The following is a 16,595-nucleotide window of genomic DNA, read 5'->3' on the forward strand; positions in this document are numbered from 1 at the left end:
ACTAAAGGAGTTTGGGCACTAGCCCACTCAGCCAGTACTTGGTTTATCTGTGCATGGAAGGAGGACTGTTGGATCAGAAGTAGAAGCTGTGCATGAATGACACTATCCATCCAGACTTGGCAAAACTATGGGAAGCTAGAGGGCTTGACTTGCTGTTTAACTTTCAAGAGTAGAAGGACCCATCTGCCTGCACTAGGAGGAGAGTGGAGTTTGCAAAGAGGAGTGACACGATTCCAGGAACACAGCACAGGGCCTAGCAAACTTCAATACTTACCACTTGATGTTGATATTACATCTTATTATTTCACAAAAGCATGTACGAGAGTCATTTTTGCAACAACTTGAAGGAAACCACTAAGCATGTGACAATGATGACAAAGATGCTTCTTTGCAGGAGTATGACTGCAGCAAGAAGCAGTATGTGTACCTGAAGTAGTGGGTGCAGCTGTGGCAGAATCCGCATCTGGTGGGTTGTTGGGAACTTGCACACCGGGAACTGGTGGAAAAGGTCCCATGGGAGGCCACATTGGAAACATGCCAGGAGGAAATGGAGGAAGCAATCCTTGGGGAACTGGGAGGGAAAAAACAATTAAACTCCAGAAGTAATACAAACAATGCGACTATCTTTGTTCTGCCACTTACGCACCATGAAAACAGTCACTATCATTAGTAAAGAAAGGAACACATACACAGAACAAAAGAATCAAGCACTAAGAAACTACCACACAACTATCATAAAATGGTCCATAGCCTTTGTTCTGGTGTCAAAAAAACTTCTAATTGCTAAGGTTCTCCTTAAGAAAGTGGTCCACAAAGATAAGGTGAGCAACTTTAATTGCTTTAGGTCATTATCAGCCAGTGCTAATTTGTTGGGACAACAGAAAAAGATTGTGCTGCTATGTTTTGTGTATTTTTCAGATCCGCCCTGCCTCATTTCGCTCAAAGCACAAAACAATCGCAACTCCACTGGACCTCTGCAACTTTGTGCAGTTCACCAAAGCAGAGTTCTGGCAAGGTAGGCCCGACTAACAAGTTACTTACCTTCAGTAATGCATTGTCTGGTAGAGAAAGGATCTAGCTGTAGATTTCTCACTTTAGAATCCTCCCCAAAGTGCAAGACTGGATAAGGAAAAAAATTCCACGGCACGTCCGCATGTCGGAAGAGAGCACCACAATACTCCGTATCAACGTCTTCACGCAATGTGACGGCCAAGTCCATATAACCCCTCACCAACGTCAGTTTCTTCCAGGACCATTTTCCATTTTCAAAACAGAGTCACATATAGAACCTGCCAATTGTAACAGTGTGGTAAAAAGACACCTTTATATAAAAATAAATCACTGAATTATAATTTAGTATGTGGGTTTCATAAACACAGTGAGACGAAAGAGGACTACGTCCTAATTAACACTGAGTTCTTAGTTCAGTATGTGAAGTCTCAGAAGTAAATTATAGAGACCAAAGGAGAGTCGGTTCACAGAGCGGGGAGGAATGGAAGAGCATAAGGAATCTGCGGCTAGATCCTATCTCAACTCTACCAGATAATGTGTTACCAAAGTTAAGTAATTTGTTCATTTGATAGAGACATGTTGCCGAAGATTCCTTACTTTAGAATCAAATACCAAAGCATACCATCCCCGAAGGAGGGTCTGTAAACTGAGACCACTAAAAGCCTCGAAATACAACAAAACCAGTCTAGAACCAGAGATAAAGACCAGATCTTCATAATAACATAGGTGAGCAATAACATGCTTTACAATGTAAAGAAACCTGTGGTAGCACAACAGATCAGAAAAGTCACAAGGCATTAAAAAGCATGGGAATCAAATTATGCATGTTAGCATGACAACTGTGGTAGAAGCCAACCAACCAGATGAATAGAAAACTACTTGCACCCTAAAAAGGATCTGAACCCATGCAAGCTCACCAAATAGGCACTACAGGAGGGACTGCAGTAAATAGGTCATAAAGATATATAAGGCATGGGAAGGACGTTACCTATGATAGTAGGACAATTTGCTAAACAACTTTATAATATGAGCTATTGCCATGTATAGCCAGACTAGAACAGTGTGTTCGATACTAGTGAGACACGCAACAGCAGGTGATGCCACAGAGAAAACCCTCTGCGCCCTATATAGATCTACCTGAGCCAGAGCCACAACGTAACAGTAAGAGATCCCTCACCCGTGGGAAAAGCTAGCGAAAGCTGAATAAAAAAAGAGCCAAAGATAACATACACAAAACGTGCATTTGAAAAGTACTCATTCACCACAAGGATATGGTGGCGTTGAATAACAGATGTTTAATGTTACAAAACTCAATGGTACTCATGTATCGACCCTTAGAATGAAGAAAGGAGAGTCACCGAGATATGAACCTGTGACCAAAAGTTACACACAGGAACCTACAGTGGATGCATAGTCCAGTAAGTCACCAGACCGACAACAGCACCTAATGACGTAGAAGCAGTAATATCCTTAGAGAGAAAAGACTGCTAGGAATATCCACGAAATACACTGACATAGGAGTAAAATAAATAACCGCCTGTGTATAGACAACAGATAAATATAACGGGCAGAAATAAAGTAAAGCTGAAAATCAGTCGGATAATTTTGACATAATAGTATGGAAACCACAGCGGGTATCATACCACGCAGGAAAGCAACAGCCATGCAAAAAAGTCAGCCCTATGCAAACTGCCTGAGCCATAATCAGCAAGCAAGAGTATAAAGTTGCATATAATGTAAAGTATGAAAAAGAAACCTTGAAGCTTAGCGGAACCCAAGGATAGTATGTAATCTTTCATTATGCAAGAGATCAGACCCATCTACAGGTCTAGAAAAAGTTCCCATATTTTAATAGGAAATGTAAAGGATTCTATAGCACAAGTTACTACTTGTGTAACAATATAACCGTAAGAGACATTAGTTAGCGATAGATTCCTTACCTTAGAATATCCCCAGGCGTCAGACTGGATCCGGAAAGCTTTTGTTAGCAGTACCCCAGCACGTCAATAGGCGTCGTCGTACGGCTCCGCGTGAGTCGTTGGTGTTGTATTCGCCGAGATGACGTCACTGGAGCTACTTAGACGCGCCAACGCGCGCTGACGTCAGTTCTATACACAACTTTCCGCGACAGGAACGCTGAGCCATGTAATGTACTGACCACTGGTGCATAGAAACTAGGGCCCGAAAGGATGACCTAAACCCTAAAAATCAGCTCGCAGAACGGGGAGGATGGGCGGGGCGGTAAGGAATCTATCACTAACTAATGTCTCTTACAGATATATTGTTACACAAGTAGTAACTTGTGCATCTGAAAGACACGTTAGTGATAGATTCCTTACCTTAGAATAGATACCCCAGCAATACCAACCCTGTTGGTGGATCTGCGAAAAAGAATACACCAGAAACACCAGAAAGTCACGGAGAACAGAACGGCCAAAGAAACCGTCTCTCCGGACCGGACTGTCATGGCAATAATGCTTTGTAAAAGTATGCAGTGAAGCCCACGTGGCAGCCTGACAGAGGTCTTGCAGGTGGACACCACGTCCCAATGCAGTAGTAGCTGCTGTCACCCTGGTAGAATGGGCACGCAGCCCCACCGGAGGTTCCTTTTTAGCCATAGAATAACAGGCGTTGATACACAAGACGACCCCGCAGGAGATAGTCCTCTTGTGAACAGCCCGACCTTTCTTGGCGCCTGCGTAGCCAACAAAGAGCTGGCCATCCACCCGTAATGCTTGTGTGCGATTCAGGTAAAAGGAGAGTGCATGTTTTGGGTCCAGACGGTGGAGCCTCTCATCCTCTCTGGAAGGGTGCGGAGGCGGACAGAAAGTGGGCAAGGTGATAGTCTGTCCGATGTGGAAGGTAGTGACAACCTTTGGCAAGAAGGAAGGACGAGTGCGAAGCACAACCTTGTCCGAATGAACCGACAGAAAAGGAGGCTTACAAGAAAGAGCCTTAAGCTCACTCACTATCCTGGCAGAGGTGACGGCCACCAGGAAGGGAGTTTTCAAAGTCAGAAGACGTAAAGGACAATTCTGAGGCGGCTCAAAGGGAGTGCACATGAGATAAGTTAAAACAAGATTCAAGTCCCACCGAGGCAATATGAAAGGAACAGGAGGGAACATATGCAAATGCATTTTAAGAATCTCTGTACAACAGGGAACTTGAAAAGAGAAGGCTGATCTGGAAGCCTCAGAAGGTTAAATTGTCCGCAAGATAGCCCTGGATCGTGCCCAGAGCAGAACCCTGCCTGGCGAGAGAAAGAAGGAACAAAAGGACCTCAGAAAGGGGATCCACAGCCTTTGCTGTGTACCATGCCACAAATTTGTTCCACCTGCAGGCGTATACCGATTTAGTGAAGGGACGCCTGGCTGCCAGAACAACATCACAGACTTCGGGAGGCAAGTCAAATGGAATCAACTGTCGCCGCTCAATCTCCACGCATGTAGGTGGAGACTGGTCAGGATCGGGTGGAAAACAGTCCCCTGCTACTGCGACAGAAGATCCTCCCGCAGAGGCAGTCAGATCGGGGGATCCAGGCTCATACTGAGTGTAGGAGAGTGGGGTCTGCAATCCCATGGCCACCCCAGATTTTTGCTTTTTGCTTCACTGGTTTACGACTTTCCCTGGCTGTGGGCCTGCTAATCAGACCCACAGCCTAGCTGTTCTCTCTCTAAATTACAACCATGTACCTTAGGTGCATTTTACCAATTGGTACTGGGCCACCGTATCAGTCCCTGTACAGCATACCTTAGGTATCCAGGGCATGGGTGTACCCAGGGCCTACCAGGGGCTGAAGCATGTATTATGCCACCCCTGGCTGGCCACCCAAACAGACACAACTGGCTGCACGACAGCTGGGGCAAGGTGGTGTAAACACCCTTTGCTTTAGATATAGTATTCCTATATCTAACCCTAAAATGGACACATACCTTCCTATCAGTCACTCCTATGGCAGGCCTTATCAATCCTGAAGGCAGAGTGCTTGGAATTATGTGAGATGGTGCTCTGGCATGAGCTGAGCCCGTTTGCAGCTTGCGGAACCAAGTCCAAATAGCTGTTCCATGATAACGCTATACCATATACTCTTGAGTGCATTATAATCCTCGCGGTTAAATGCTAACTTTGGCATAGAATTATCAAAACATGTCGAGTAAGGTGTCATACGAATTGGAATACTAACCCCTCGCCAATTCTGGCGACAAGGTTAGCATTCCACCCTTCTAGAGGGACACGACATGTATGTAACTGTGAACCCCGGTTAAAGTCAGACATAGCCTCAGCTCCACAAAATGGATGCTGCCACCGAGACACAAGTCTGCCCTCCTGCTGCTGGGAGTCCTTCCAGCAACGGAGGCATGGACAAAGGGTTTCCTGTCAGGGGCGGTGCCAGCACCATCCCAGACAGGCTTTTGTGTATCCCAGGTAGGCAGGGCTGAAAGGAAGGTGACTGCAAGTGGCACCCCGGTGCTCACTGCATATGCCGGCTCAAACCAGTTCCTGGGGCACACCAGCCCCTGAGCTGGGGGGAGACCGGACAAAGGAGAGGGGTGTAACCACCCCCCTCCTAGTCCCACCCATAGGGCAGGACTTAGTCGCGTGCCAGCCCCTTTTCTTAGGATAAAGGTAGGAGCAGGCCCCCTTCCCAAATTAGATAATCTTGAATCTTGAAACTACTTTCCACGAAAGGAACTCTTGACTCTTCTGAAGACTCTCCCTTGTGGCTAAGGAGTAGCCACCCTGCACCAGCAGGCACCATCGAAGCTCTTGCGGTTTGCTGTAAGTCCATCCTCCGGATCAAGACCGCCCAGCTCGACGAGCCATCTCTGACCTCTACCTACATCATCCAGCCCAGCTGAGATTCGTGGGTGTGACGAGACCCGTGGGACCGGCCATCTTCAAGACCTGCACGACGCTTCCCCAGCACGACCCCCGAGAGACCCTCGAGTAAGTGCACTGGGGTTTGAGATGCCCTAACCCTGAGCAGCTCCAGCACCGAAGTCCAGCTCCCCAGCATCCACGAGATCTGCGTGGGGCCCTTCTGCTCTTTGCTGCTCACCGCGTTGTCCGGCTACTTGCCTGCTGGCTTGGGGCCCTCCTGACGATGAACCACGACACTTCCATCGCTGGTCTGGTTGCTCCAGACTGGCCCTTGCTCCCCTCCAACAGAGGAGCACCCCGGACCCTCCTGGTCCACTCCAGACGCCATCTTGAGTCCACCGCGTGGGCTTGCCTTTGCCAAGGCTTGTTGCTCCAATCCTGGTTTCAGAAGCGCCGACAGCAGACACCTTCGTGGGACAGCTCGCCCCTCCATCCTGGTCGCCGACAACGCCTCCTGGTCCGAGAGACTGCAGAGCCCAGCGTCGCCCACTCACCTGGTCGAGGTGACTTCATCCGGTGCCATCCTGGTGCCCATCTGATCACTGGCTAGTGATCAAGAACTGAGTCCCCTCTGCTTTCAGGTCATCTCCAACTCCGATCCAGGCTTGGATCACATCGAACTTCATCACTGGTCGCCTGCCAGCAACTTCTTCTTTCAGGCTCCATAGACTGTAACGAGGAATCCCGACGTCTTTTGAACCCTATGCAGCCGCAGCCCCTGGGCTAGGTAACTCGAGCATTTCGGTGCTCCAACGTAGGTTCACTATCTAAGTGTCCAGATCCTTTTTCGTTTTCAGCCTAACTAGTCGGATTCGTCCGATAACACTAACTTTACGAAATCTAGCATCCATAGACTTCTTCCCGCATGAGAGTGCACACTCTGCACCCGATCTCCCTAGGCCTCCTGCTCCTAACCTTAGGGTTCAGTAGTGTAGTCCTAGCGATCCTGAAGCCTCTGGATCTTGTTACTTACCTGCTAGTATTTCGCATTCCACTTTTTGTGTATATGGTTTTTCGTGCCCCTCGGGCATTTGTGTAAATTGTGCAACTTGAAGTATTTTCGTAAGAGTTTTGTATTGTGCTTAGCTCCCTGACTCAGAGTTCAGGGTAGAACCGTTATTAATAAATATCCTATATTTTTATAACAACTTGTGTGGTGTCCTTTCACTTGGTGTTCAAGGGGTATATGTGACGGTAAAACAGCTGGCTTAACACGCCCTCTAGAGTTTAGCCTGAAGACTGCTCGTGTCCATGCTACTGGGATAGCTGGTCTGAAAGGTTGACTTACAACCAATCATCAATAAGGGATGTTTGGTATGATACAAAGTGATCACTAGAATAGTGAGCACTATATATCAGGCCAACTTCTCACACCGAGTAGCTCAGGATACCAAACTCTTCGAGCCCAGTCGGGAGCCACAAGGATGACTTGGGCCCGGTCATGCCTGATTTTCTTTAGCACTCTAGGTAGAAGAGGTATAGGTGGAGAGGCGTACTACAGACCGCAGCTCCACTCGCGACGAAAAGCGTGGCAGAGCGAGTGCCGCCTTGGAAATTCCAATGCGCAGTACTGATGACATTGCACGTTCTCTTCGATGGCGAATAGATCTAACCGAGGCTCTCCTCACTGTTGAAAGAGACCTTGCGCCACATCCGAGTGAAGACGCCATTCGTGATCCATCAGACACCGGCTGCGGAGTTAGTCCGCCCTGGCGTTCAAAGAACCCGCCAGGTGTTGAACCGTCAAGGAAATGCTGGGACGTTCCAGCCATGTCCAGAGGCGTAGAGCCTCTTGACACAGGGTCAACGACCCCACCCCACCCTGTTTGTTGCAATATCACATGGCAGTGGTGTTGTCCGTGAACACCTGCACTACCTTCCCTCTGACAGAGGGAAGGAATGCCTTCAGTGCAAGAAGGATCGCTCGAAGCTCCAGAAGGTGATATGGAGTCGGGACTCCGACGAAGACCAGAAGCCTCTGACCTCTGCCTCTCCCATGTGGTCGCCCCATCCCAGGAGGGACGCGTCCGCCACCACTGTGTGCTCCGATTGGGGAAGGGAAAGGATTCTGCCTCTGACCCAATGGTGATTCATGAGCCACCACTGAAATTGTTGTGCTGTGTCCACCGAGATCTGGACGTAGTCGGACAGGTTCCCCTGATGCTGCGCCCACTGGAACTTCAGGTCCCACTGCAGAGCCCGCATATGCCACCTGGCATGGTTGGTCAGCAGGATGCAGGAGGCCATGAGTCCCAGCAACCTCAAGGTCGTCCTGACCGAAACCCAGGACAAGGGCTGAAAGATCGGAACCATAGCCAGAATGTCGTGGACTCCCTGTTCGGGAGGATAAACCTGAAAGTACGCAGTGTCCAGAACTGCTCCGATGAAGAGGAGCTTCTGGGAGGGAACCAGGTGTGACTTTGGCACGTTGATGAAAAACACCAGCAAATGCAGGAGGTCGGCTGTAGTCTGGAGGTGGGAGACTACTGTCTGAGGCGAGCCCGCCTTGAACAACCAGTCGTCGAGATAGGGGAAGACTGAAACCCCTGATCTGCGCAGATGAGCTGCGACCACCGCCATCACTTTTGTGAACACCCGAGGGGCGCTGGTAAGGCCAAAGGGGAGCACGGTGAACTGAAAATGCTCCTGGCCCACCGTGAATCGCAGGTAACGCCGATGGGCCGGAAGGACGGCAATATGAAAATAAGCGCCCTGCAGGGCCAGCGCCACCATACAGTCTTGTGAATCGAAAGCAGACAAGACCCGAGCCAGAATGAGCATTTTGAACTTCTACTTTCGGTGGAAGCGATTTACGTTCCGAAGGTCCAAGATGGGACGTAGACCCTTGTCCTTCGGAACCAAGAAGTAGTGGGAGTAACAACCACAACCTACTTCTGGCGTCGGAACGCGCTTGATGGCCCCGTGGCCAAGAGGGCCGTAACTTCCTGCTGGAGAAGTGCCAAATGATCCCTCGACATGCGGTGGAGCTGCGGTGGCATGTCTGGGGGGCTAGACTCAAAGGGGAGAGGTAGCCCCTACGTAAAATCTCCAGAACCCACCTGTCTGATGTAATGGTGCGCCAGTGGGGGAGGGGATGACGAATCCTGCTACCCACTGGTGTCCGGTGGGCCTGAAACACCGGACTAGGAAGGTGTGGAGGCACTGGCAGCAGGTTTATTGGTGGACTGACCTGCACGCTGGCCCCGTGACCCGCCTCTGCGAGCCCCACGGCCGCGGCTGTACTGGGAATGTTGGTGCGCAGGCTTGTTCTGAAATGAACGTGTTTGTACGCCCCTACCGGAGCTTCGAAAGGAACGAAAGTTAGAAGTGGAAGGAGTGCGTGTGGCCGAAAGGTCCAAGGACTTGGACGTGGCTCGAGAGTTCTTGAAACGCTCCAATGTGGAATCCGCCTTATCACCAAAAAGGAGAGTGCCATCGAAGGGCATGTCCATCAAAGTATTCTGGACATCTGCAGAAAAACCTCAACCAGGCATGACGGCGTAGCGCCACCGTTGAGGAAATCGCCCTACCCTGCGAATCGGCAATATCAAGACCACAGCGTATAGTGAACTTGGCCAGCATCTCTCCCCGCCATAAGAGCGCGGGAGAGAAATGTCCGTGCCCCCTCCGAACACTGAGGTAGCACCTGCTCAACCGCATCCCATACAGAATGGGAATAGCGGCCCAAGAGACAGGCAGTGTTTACAGACCGTAGTCCAGAACTTGCGGAAGAATAAATCTTCTTCCCAAACTGCTCTAATTTCTTGGATTCCTAGTCCGGCGGAGCAGAAGGGAACGCACTCGGGGACGTCGAGGCCTGAACCACCAAACTCTCAGGTGTACGGTGCTGGGTGAAGAAGGCAAGGTGACCCGGGGCCGGGCGATGGTGTTGGCCCAAACCCTTGTCCACAGGGGCCCCTGTTTAGGGCCGGGACCAAGTGCCCAGAAGCACATCAGTAAGTGCATCGTTTAACGGCAACAGCGGTTCTGTAAAGAAGAAGCTGGCCGAAGCACTTCAGTTAGTAGGTTGGCCCCGACAGCCACTGTATGGAGCTTGAGGTTAAGAGCCTCGGCCGCCCTGCGTAGCACCGTGGAAAAAGTACCACTCTCTTCCATAGTGGTTGAAGGGGATGGTGAACCAGGCGCTGGAGTGTAATCCGGGTCACCGGCCTCCCCATCCTCATCCCAGTCTGGGACAGACTTGCACTGTGCTGCGAGAGGGTCTTCAAACCCTTCCCAGTCCTCCCCTTCCTCCACAAGTGGACGAGGGAGTGGGTGAATAAAAGGATAAAAGTCTCCCATCGGCGTCTGGAGACATCCCTCCAGCTCCGTGCCGACGTCGGAAAAGAAGACAACGCCGGTGTCAGCCGCCGGCATCGGCGCCGAGGTCGGTTGGGGCCGTACGGGGTCCACCGGCAAGAACAGGGAGCCACGGCTGGAGCCATGGAGGCCTCTAGGGGTCGACGATGTTGGGGCCGGAGCCGTCGTCGTCGAGGAATGCGGAACAGTGGGGCCCGCCGGGCCCGAAGGCATGCAGACAGGGCCACATGGGATGAAGATACGTGCCATTGCTGACACAAACTCTTGCAATTCGTCCGGAGTCGCCGATGGACCTGGGAAAGGTGGGTAAACCAACGGTAACTGCTCAGGCTCAGTTTGAGCCACAGGGGCGGCGCCACCTGTCCCCTCAGGCGCGTCCCGCGATGGGCAAGTGAAAGACTAAGAGCGGCGATGCTTGTTTGACTTTTTGTGCTTCGCCTAACCTGATTCAGAGTGCGAAGACTTGGATTAAAGGTGCTTGCTCCGCGACCGGGCCCTCGACCTCCCACGGGACCGAGACCTGGGATGACGTGGGGCCGACTCCCGGGCCTCCAGCCACTTTCGGGACCGCTACCGCAAAGTTTTCAGGGCAATGGCCCGGCAGTGGGAGCACAACTTGGTGTCATGGTCACGCCCCAGGCAGAAGAGACACTTAAGGTGCGGGTCCATCAGCGACATCGTGCGAGGACAGGCCTCGCAAAGCTTGAAACCGGGCATCCCTATGTACCAGGGGTACAGTGTACTCACAAATATATATCAAAAATGTACTTCGTTAACAAGTGACTGGGTACCGCTCTCTTCGGATCTGCGCTAGCTGGCGTGGAAAAAGAAAGAACTGACGACAGCGGGTGTGGGCAGGTTTAAGTAGCTCCAGTGATGTCATCTCGGCGAATACAATGCCAACGACGCACACGGAGCCGTACGACGACGCCTATCGACACGCAGGGGTACTGCTGACGAAAGCTCTCTGGATCCAGTCTGATGTCTGAGGATATTCTAAGGTAAGGAACCTATCACTAACGTGTCTCTGACCGATCTATAAAATGTACATGAATATGTATATGTCATCTAGGGGCCACACTTCACAAAGTGTAAAACTAACAACAAACTAGAGTTAGGCAAAATGAAAAAAAAGAGTTGCCCCTAAAAGTGCAATGATCAGTAAGAAAAGAATAAAAGTAATCTATAAATAAAAGAAACTATAAGGCAAACATGTAGTCCGCTCATGGCCAGGTGTATGAATACCTTCAGAGAGAAGAAAAGGTACATCAGTGGAGGGGAATGAATATCCAGTAATAACGCAAAGCGCTAGAACAACCCCCAAACAGTCAGAAATAGTACCCTTTAAAATAAAAGGAATAGAATCGACGGCGAGACAACTTCTCCCTAGAGACCAATAATAGAATGATACAATCCCAAGAAAAGGAACAATAATGTCCAAGGAACCTGTACAGACCAACCATACCTACAGGAAGTGGTGGAATGACCAGTCAAATATCAATGTCGATAAGAAGAAAAGCAAACAAAGTTTTGTGAGGTTCACAATATGATAATACTGTGGACAAGAAAGATGATATATACAGAGACGCCCATGGAGGTACAAATATCAGAAGTACCTAAGAAGGGATACCAAACTTCTCAAATGTATGCTGCAATAGTGCACGAGCTGAGAATCTCAACCCAGCATATATATATTTAGAAATGCTCACACAGCATACAAAAGTTACTCAACAGAGTACATGAAGATATCAACTCGAGGTCTTCTGCAGAGTAAAGCAAAATGCAAACGCTGTATATCAGATATGAATGAACACCCACACATAAACACATGAAAAACGGTCAACGATGGAGCTGAAGGAGAACGTCACGACTTCTGCGCCAAACAGTAAATATTAAACAAGAAGGTCACGTATCAAAAAATATACTGTAAAGAAAACAACTTTACTGAAAAGAATTCTGCAGAATACATGCACTACTATAATGTTATTTGAATGAAAGTAAGGGTCAGGTAATCAAGTGTAAAGAACCACAAGGTTAGCTATACCTCAATAAACTCCTGCAGTAAGCAGAACCAACACACTGATCGCAACTAGAAGAATACACATTGAAACTCAGACATTTATAAACACGTCCATCAGAAAGAAAGAAAGACTCAACCAGCTCTTGCAAGAAAATGGCTAGGTGTTATCACACAGTGCAGATCCAAAATCGCCATAACACCAAATCAGCATGTACACTAAATAAAAGGGCACAATCAAACGGCATATCTTTCAAGTTATTCTGAATAGACTCTGGACATACAGACTGACGCAGACATGCATGTCTGCACAGAGCAACTGTATGAGCCATAGGTCTACTCACAGAATCAGTGGTGTCCATACCACATTCTATGGTGAACTTCGCCGCCTCTCGTTCATCCTGCACCAACTGTAGCAGGTCACTTTAGACTTCCTCTGGAAGAGAAGGCAGCAAGCAAACTCTCCATTGAGTTCCATAAAGCATGGGAAAACCTGCCGAGAACACATTCCGTGTTCAAAGACCTTAATGCTGCATTGATGGAACAGAAAATATCTCTCCCACAATTTTCCAGCCCTCTGGACTCAGTGTTTGGTGGAACCAGAGGGAGAACATTTTCCGGTCGTAAAGGATGTAGATACTTGCACAATGAGACCGTTCGTGGAGATATGTTTGAAGAGACAATTAGGATCCCCAAGGTCGGGCTGATGCCTATAAGATATAGCCCGATGTATAAGCATTCCAGTTACCGGCTTTGCCCAAGCCCCAAACAATTTCATGTAGAGGCTCATTATAAGGGAGTAAGGGTTCCACTCCCGTCTTACCCTGGTGAGGAACATCCACCAATAGGGGTGTGGATATTTCCACAGAGGGAAGCAGGAACTAAAACAGCTGCTCTCAATACCACAGCATAAGAGGATCTCACCTCTATGGCCATTCTAGGCAAAGAAAGTAAATCTGAAAATGGGGAGGACTCAAGTCCACTGGCCTCACCGAGTTCAGTCAGCCAATTTTTCTCCAAGCGAGGCTGGACAGTATTGCGGAGGAGATTTTGACACCCTACATATATTCTCCTCTTTGTCTGCCAAACTGTGCATTCCCTTAGGAACAGCAGACACAGGATGTATAGGGACCGATGGAAAGTTGCTTAAAGCAGATGGCTCCATCAGCGCTGTATCCGACCGACACCAATGCGACGATCGGTTGATATCAGGAAGAGTAATTGGTGCGGCATCGATGGGAGCCGCCAAGGTCATTGGCTGACCAGATGCTGAAGGTGAAGACCCCTGAGGGCTGTGCACCGGCACCATCTGGAAGCTGATAGCACATTTAGAGGGCATGACTGGTGCCGGGGGAAATTCGCCCGTCAGAATCCAGTTGGGGCACCTCCCATCTCCTTGGGTATAGAAAGCATGCCAGAGGGGAATTGAGGCCGAAAGACTTTACGAAGGGGGAGTGTAATGTTCCAACATTAGGGTTTGAGTCGCCCCAGATCCAGGATTTTTAGGGAGGCGTGGGGTGGACTCCGGATAATGCTTGGCAACTGAAGATTCGGAGAATATGTCAGAAACAAACTTGCGTTTTGATTGTTGATGCTTCGGATTCTCCCTTGATGGAGAATGCCACTCATCTGAACACCTCCTCGACCGTTCTCTGGACTTTGACAGGACTCGGGACGACGCGGTGCCTCATATAGTCGTGCCACCAGAAGTTTCATTCTACGGTCTCCCAAAGCCTTCGGCCGAAGATGCTGACAGGAACCTTACGCCTTCAAGTCATGGTGGTCTCCCAAGGACCACGAACAGATGGTATGAGGATCTGTGATCAACATCTGTCTGTCACAAAATCCACAGGGCTTAAACCCTGAAGGCTTTGTTGAAAAAGCACACTGTATCTCACACGAAATGCTCCCTAACCGCTCTGGATACGCGATGCGAACACACCAAAACAAGGAACTGACATCAGATCATTGACGAGGGGGTTATATGGACTCCCTCAACGTAACTTTGCCTGATGACATTGACACTGAGTCACGCAGACGAGCGGGGGGGGGGGGGGGCGGGGGGAGTACTGGATCCAATCTTGCGTCTGGGAAGGATTCTAAAGTAAGGCATCTATGGTCCGATGTCAATGGCCATCACACCTCTCCTCCAGCTGACGCCGCTAAGCAGGTATTTGCAACATTGCCAAGGTCTCTTTGATGGCTCCAATTTGGTCAAACGGCATGATATTACTGGCCAGAGCAGACACTCACAGAGCCCCGAATGCGACAGCAGGCACACTAACATCGGACTTAAATATTGTACCCAAAAGCAACAGCAACTTATCCGATCGAGTCACCCGTTTCGCCTTTCTCGCTTCACAGTACTGCGCCCTCGCATGGATGTCTTGGTACGCCAAGTCCAGGATCTTACTGAACAAGTGAAATTCATGGAGGCCACATTAGAAGATGGAGACAGCCACTCTCAATGCAACAACATACGCATTGTTACGCTGCCCAAAAGGTTTGAGAACAAGGATGCTACTCAATATACAGAAGAGGACAAATGAATGGGAGGATTCGGGTGTACTATATGATATGACTGTGGGACCTTATTGTGGAGTACACTCACGAATACCATCTTGGGTCCCATCAGAGTTATTTACTTGACCTTCACAGGGGTATGGAATTTAATAAAATATCTACATGGGGCAGGTTGCTTCATAAATCTACTTGTCCTGTAACAAAATCCACTTGTCCTTTATGTGCAATGTAATGAGGTGACAGATTATGAAAGCAATCTCATTATATAAGAGTTCAGAAATAGCCTCTCTGAATAGGTCAGGGCTCATACCATAGTAGGGTTTGAATACTAGCAGTTCTCTTATGTTACCATGTTTCTGCAGATCTACATACTGGGGGCTGACGGTAATAGTAAGCAACATTTCCAGGGTTGGAATGCCCTTTTGAGTCTGTGCAAACCTACTATCTTGCATGTTTTAACGGTTTTCACCAACTTTTCTCTAAATTTAGAGTACCATACTGAGAACTCCTGACAATGGCAGACATAATACTTCTTCCAGGGTTGGGAAAAAAGTGGTTTGAGGAAAGAACTTGCAAACCTTTAAATTTTCGCATGAGCAAATCTACACCAGCAGATTTGATCGTGCTAAAAATGAAATTCACAAATATTTTCTATGAGTATTGTTTCTTGGCCTACTTCTGTAAAGTATTGTGAATTCACGAAAGCCGTATATCTGCACTTGATGCAAGGACATGGGGGCACTTGAGACAATTTAATAATTGGGCCCCTAAGTAGGTCTGGCGTTAACCATGACCTTTTGTGTTCATTAAAATTCTCTCTCTCTCTATCGGCTAGCTTCACTGTGAGTGACCACATTCTGTTCTTTTACAAGAAGCACATCGACACACAGGTGTTTTGTTCAGTGCCAGGAACTAATGAGGCAATGTTTGCTTTTTGACACCAAAACAATTTTTGCTTTTGCCGGTGTTTGTTATAATGGTGAGGGCCAGGCAGCTCCCACACCAATAAGGTTTTACAAAAACCATGCCAAAACAAGTCACGCATTGACAAAACCAAAAGGCTGACTAACAATTTCAGACCTACTGGCTTTACTAATGCTTGTTTATTTTTATGTTTCCCATAATCTCATTAAAACTGGTTACACTGATTTTCCATTATGAATATTTTGGGGAAATACTAGCATATATCAACACATTTTACTAAATGATGCTGCAAAGAAGTGTTACCTAAAATTTGACAGTAGTTTAGCAAAATGTTTTTGCATTATTGTGTGAACATTTTATTTTGAAAGCAAAGAGTCATCAAACTTGCTTTCAAGCTTCTGCAAATATTTGCATCTAATTAGAGAGCATTCTGGGAGCACTATACATAGCCTCATATTGCTAAACGTTGAAAAAGTGTATGCACATTTTCATACTGGAACCAATGTCAGAAGTGCAGTCTGAGTTTACAACATTTACTTAGAGCGCTCACCCTAATAATAAAGGCTTTGCATTAATGAACCATAAATACAAGTTTGAAAAGCATTAATACATGGACACAAATATTACCTTAACTGCAGGCAATGCCTTTCCCTGATCCATAATGTGGTACTGTAAACTGGCAGCCAAAGGGTTTGTGCTGTAGGGGGTTGGGCCTACTTGTCCCAAGGACAAAATACACATGATAACTTGTTGCCCTTGACCCCAAACAATATGTCCCGGGCGTCGGGCTATAGGAACTCCCCATCCCTGCTTCAGCTCAACCGTTTAGTAGCTATGGCACAGAGCAGCAAGGCTTAGCAAAGGAACAATGTGTAAAACATTTAACAGCACCAAACAGAATAAGAAAATCACCAAACAA

General features: G+C 48.2%; 1 protein-coding gene across 1 annotated transcript in view; it reads right to left on the reverse strand.

The window, feature by feature from the left end:
* Positions 1-16,595, reverse strand: part of SYVN1 (synoviolin 1) — a 252,716-nt gene that overhangs the window by 104,963 nt on the left and 131,158 nt on the right. The window contains exon 12 of the mRNA XM_078660424.1: positions 428-571. Within this exon, the coding sequence (XP_078516550.1) occupies positions 428-571 (144 nt within the window). The remainder of the gene's footprint in view (positions 1-427; positions 572-16,595) is intronic.

This window comes from Lissotriton helveticus, chromosome 9 (genome assembly GCF_964261635.1).
Source record: "Lissotriton helveticus chromosome 9, aLisHel1.1, whole genome shotgun sequence".
Classification (NCBI taxonomy): domain Eukaryota; kingdom Metazoa; phylum Chordata; class Amphibia; order Caudata; family Salamandridae; genus Lissotriton; species Lissotriton helveticus.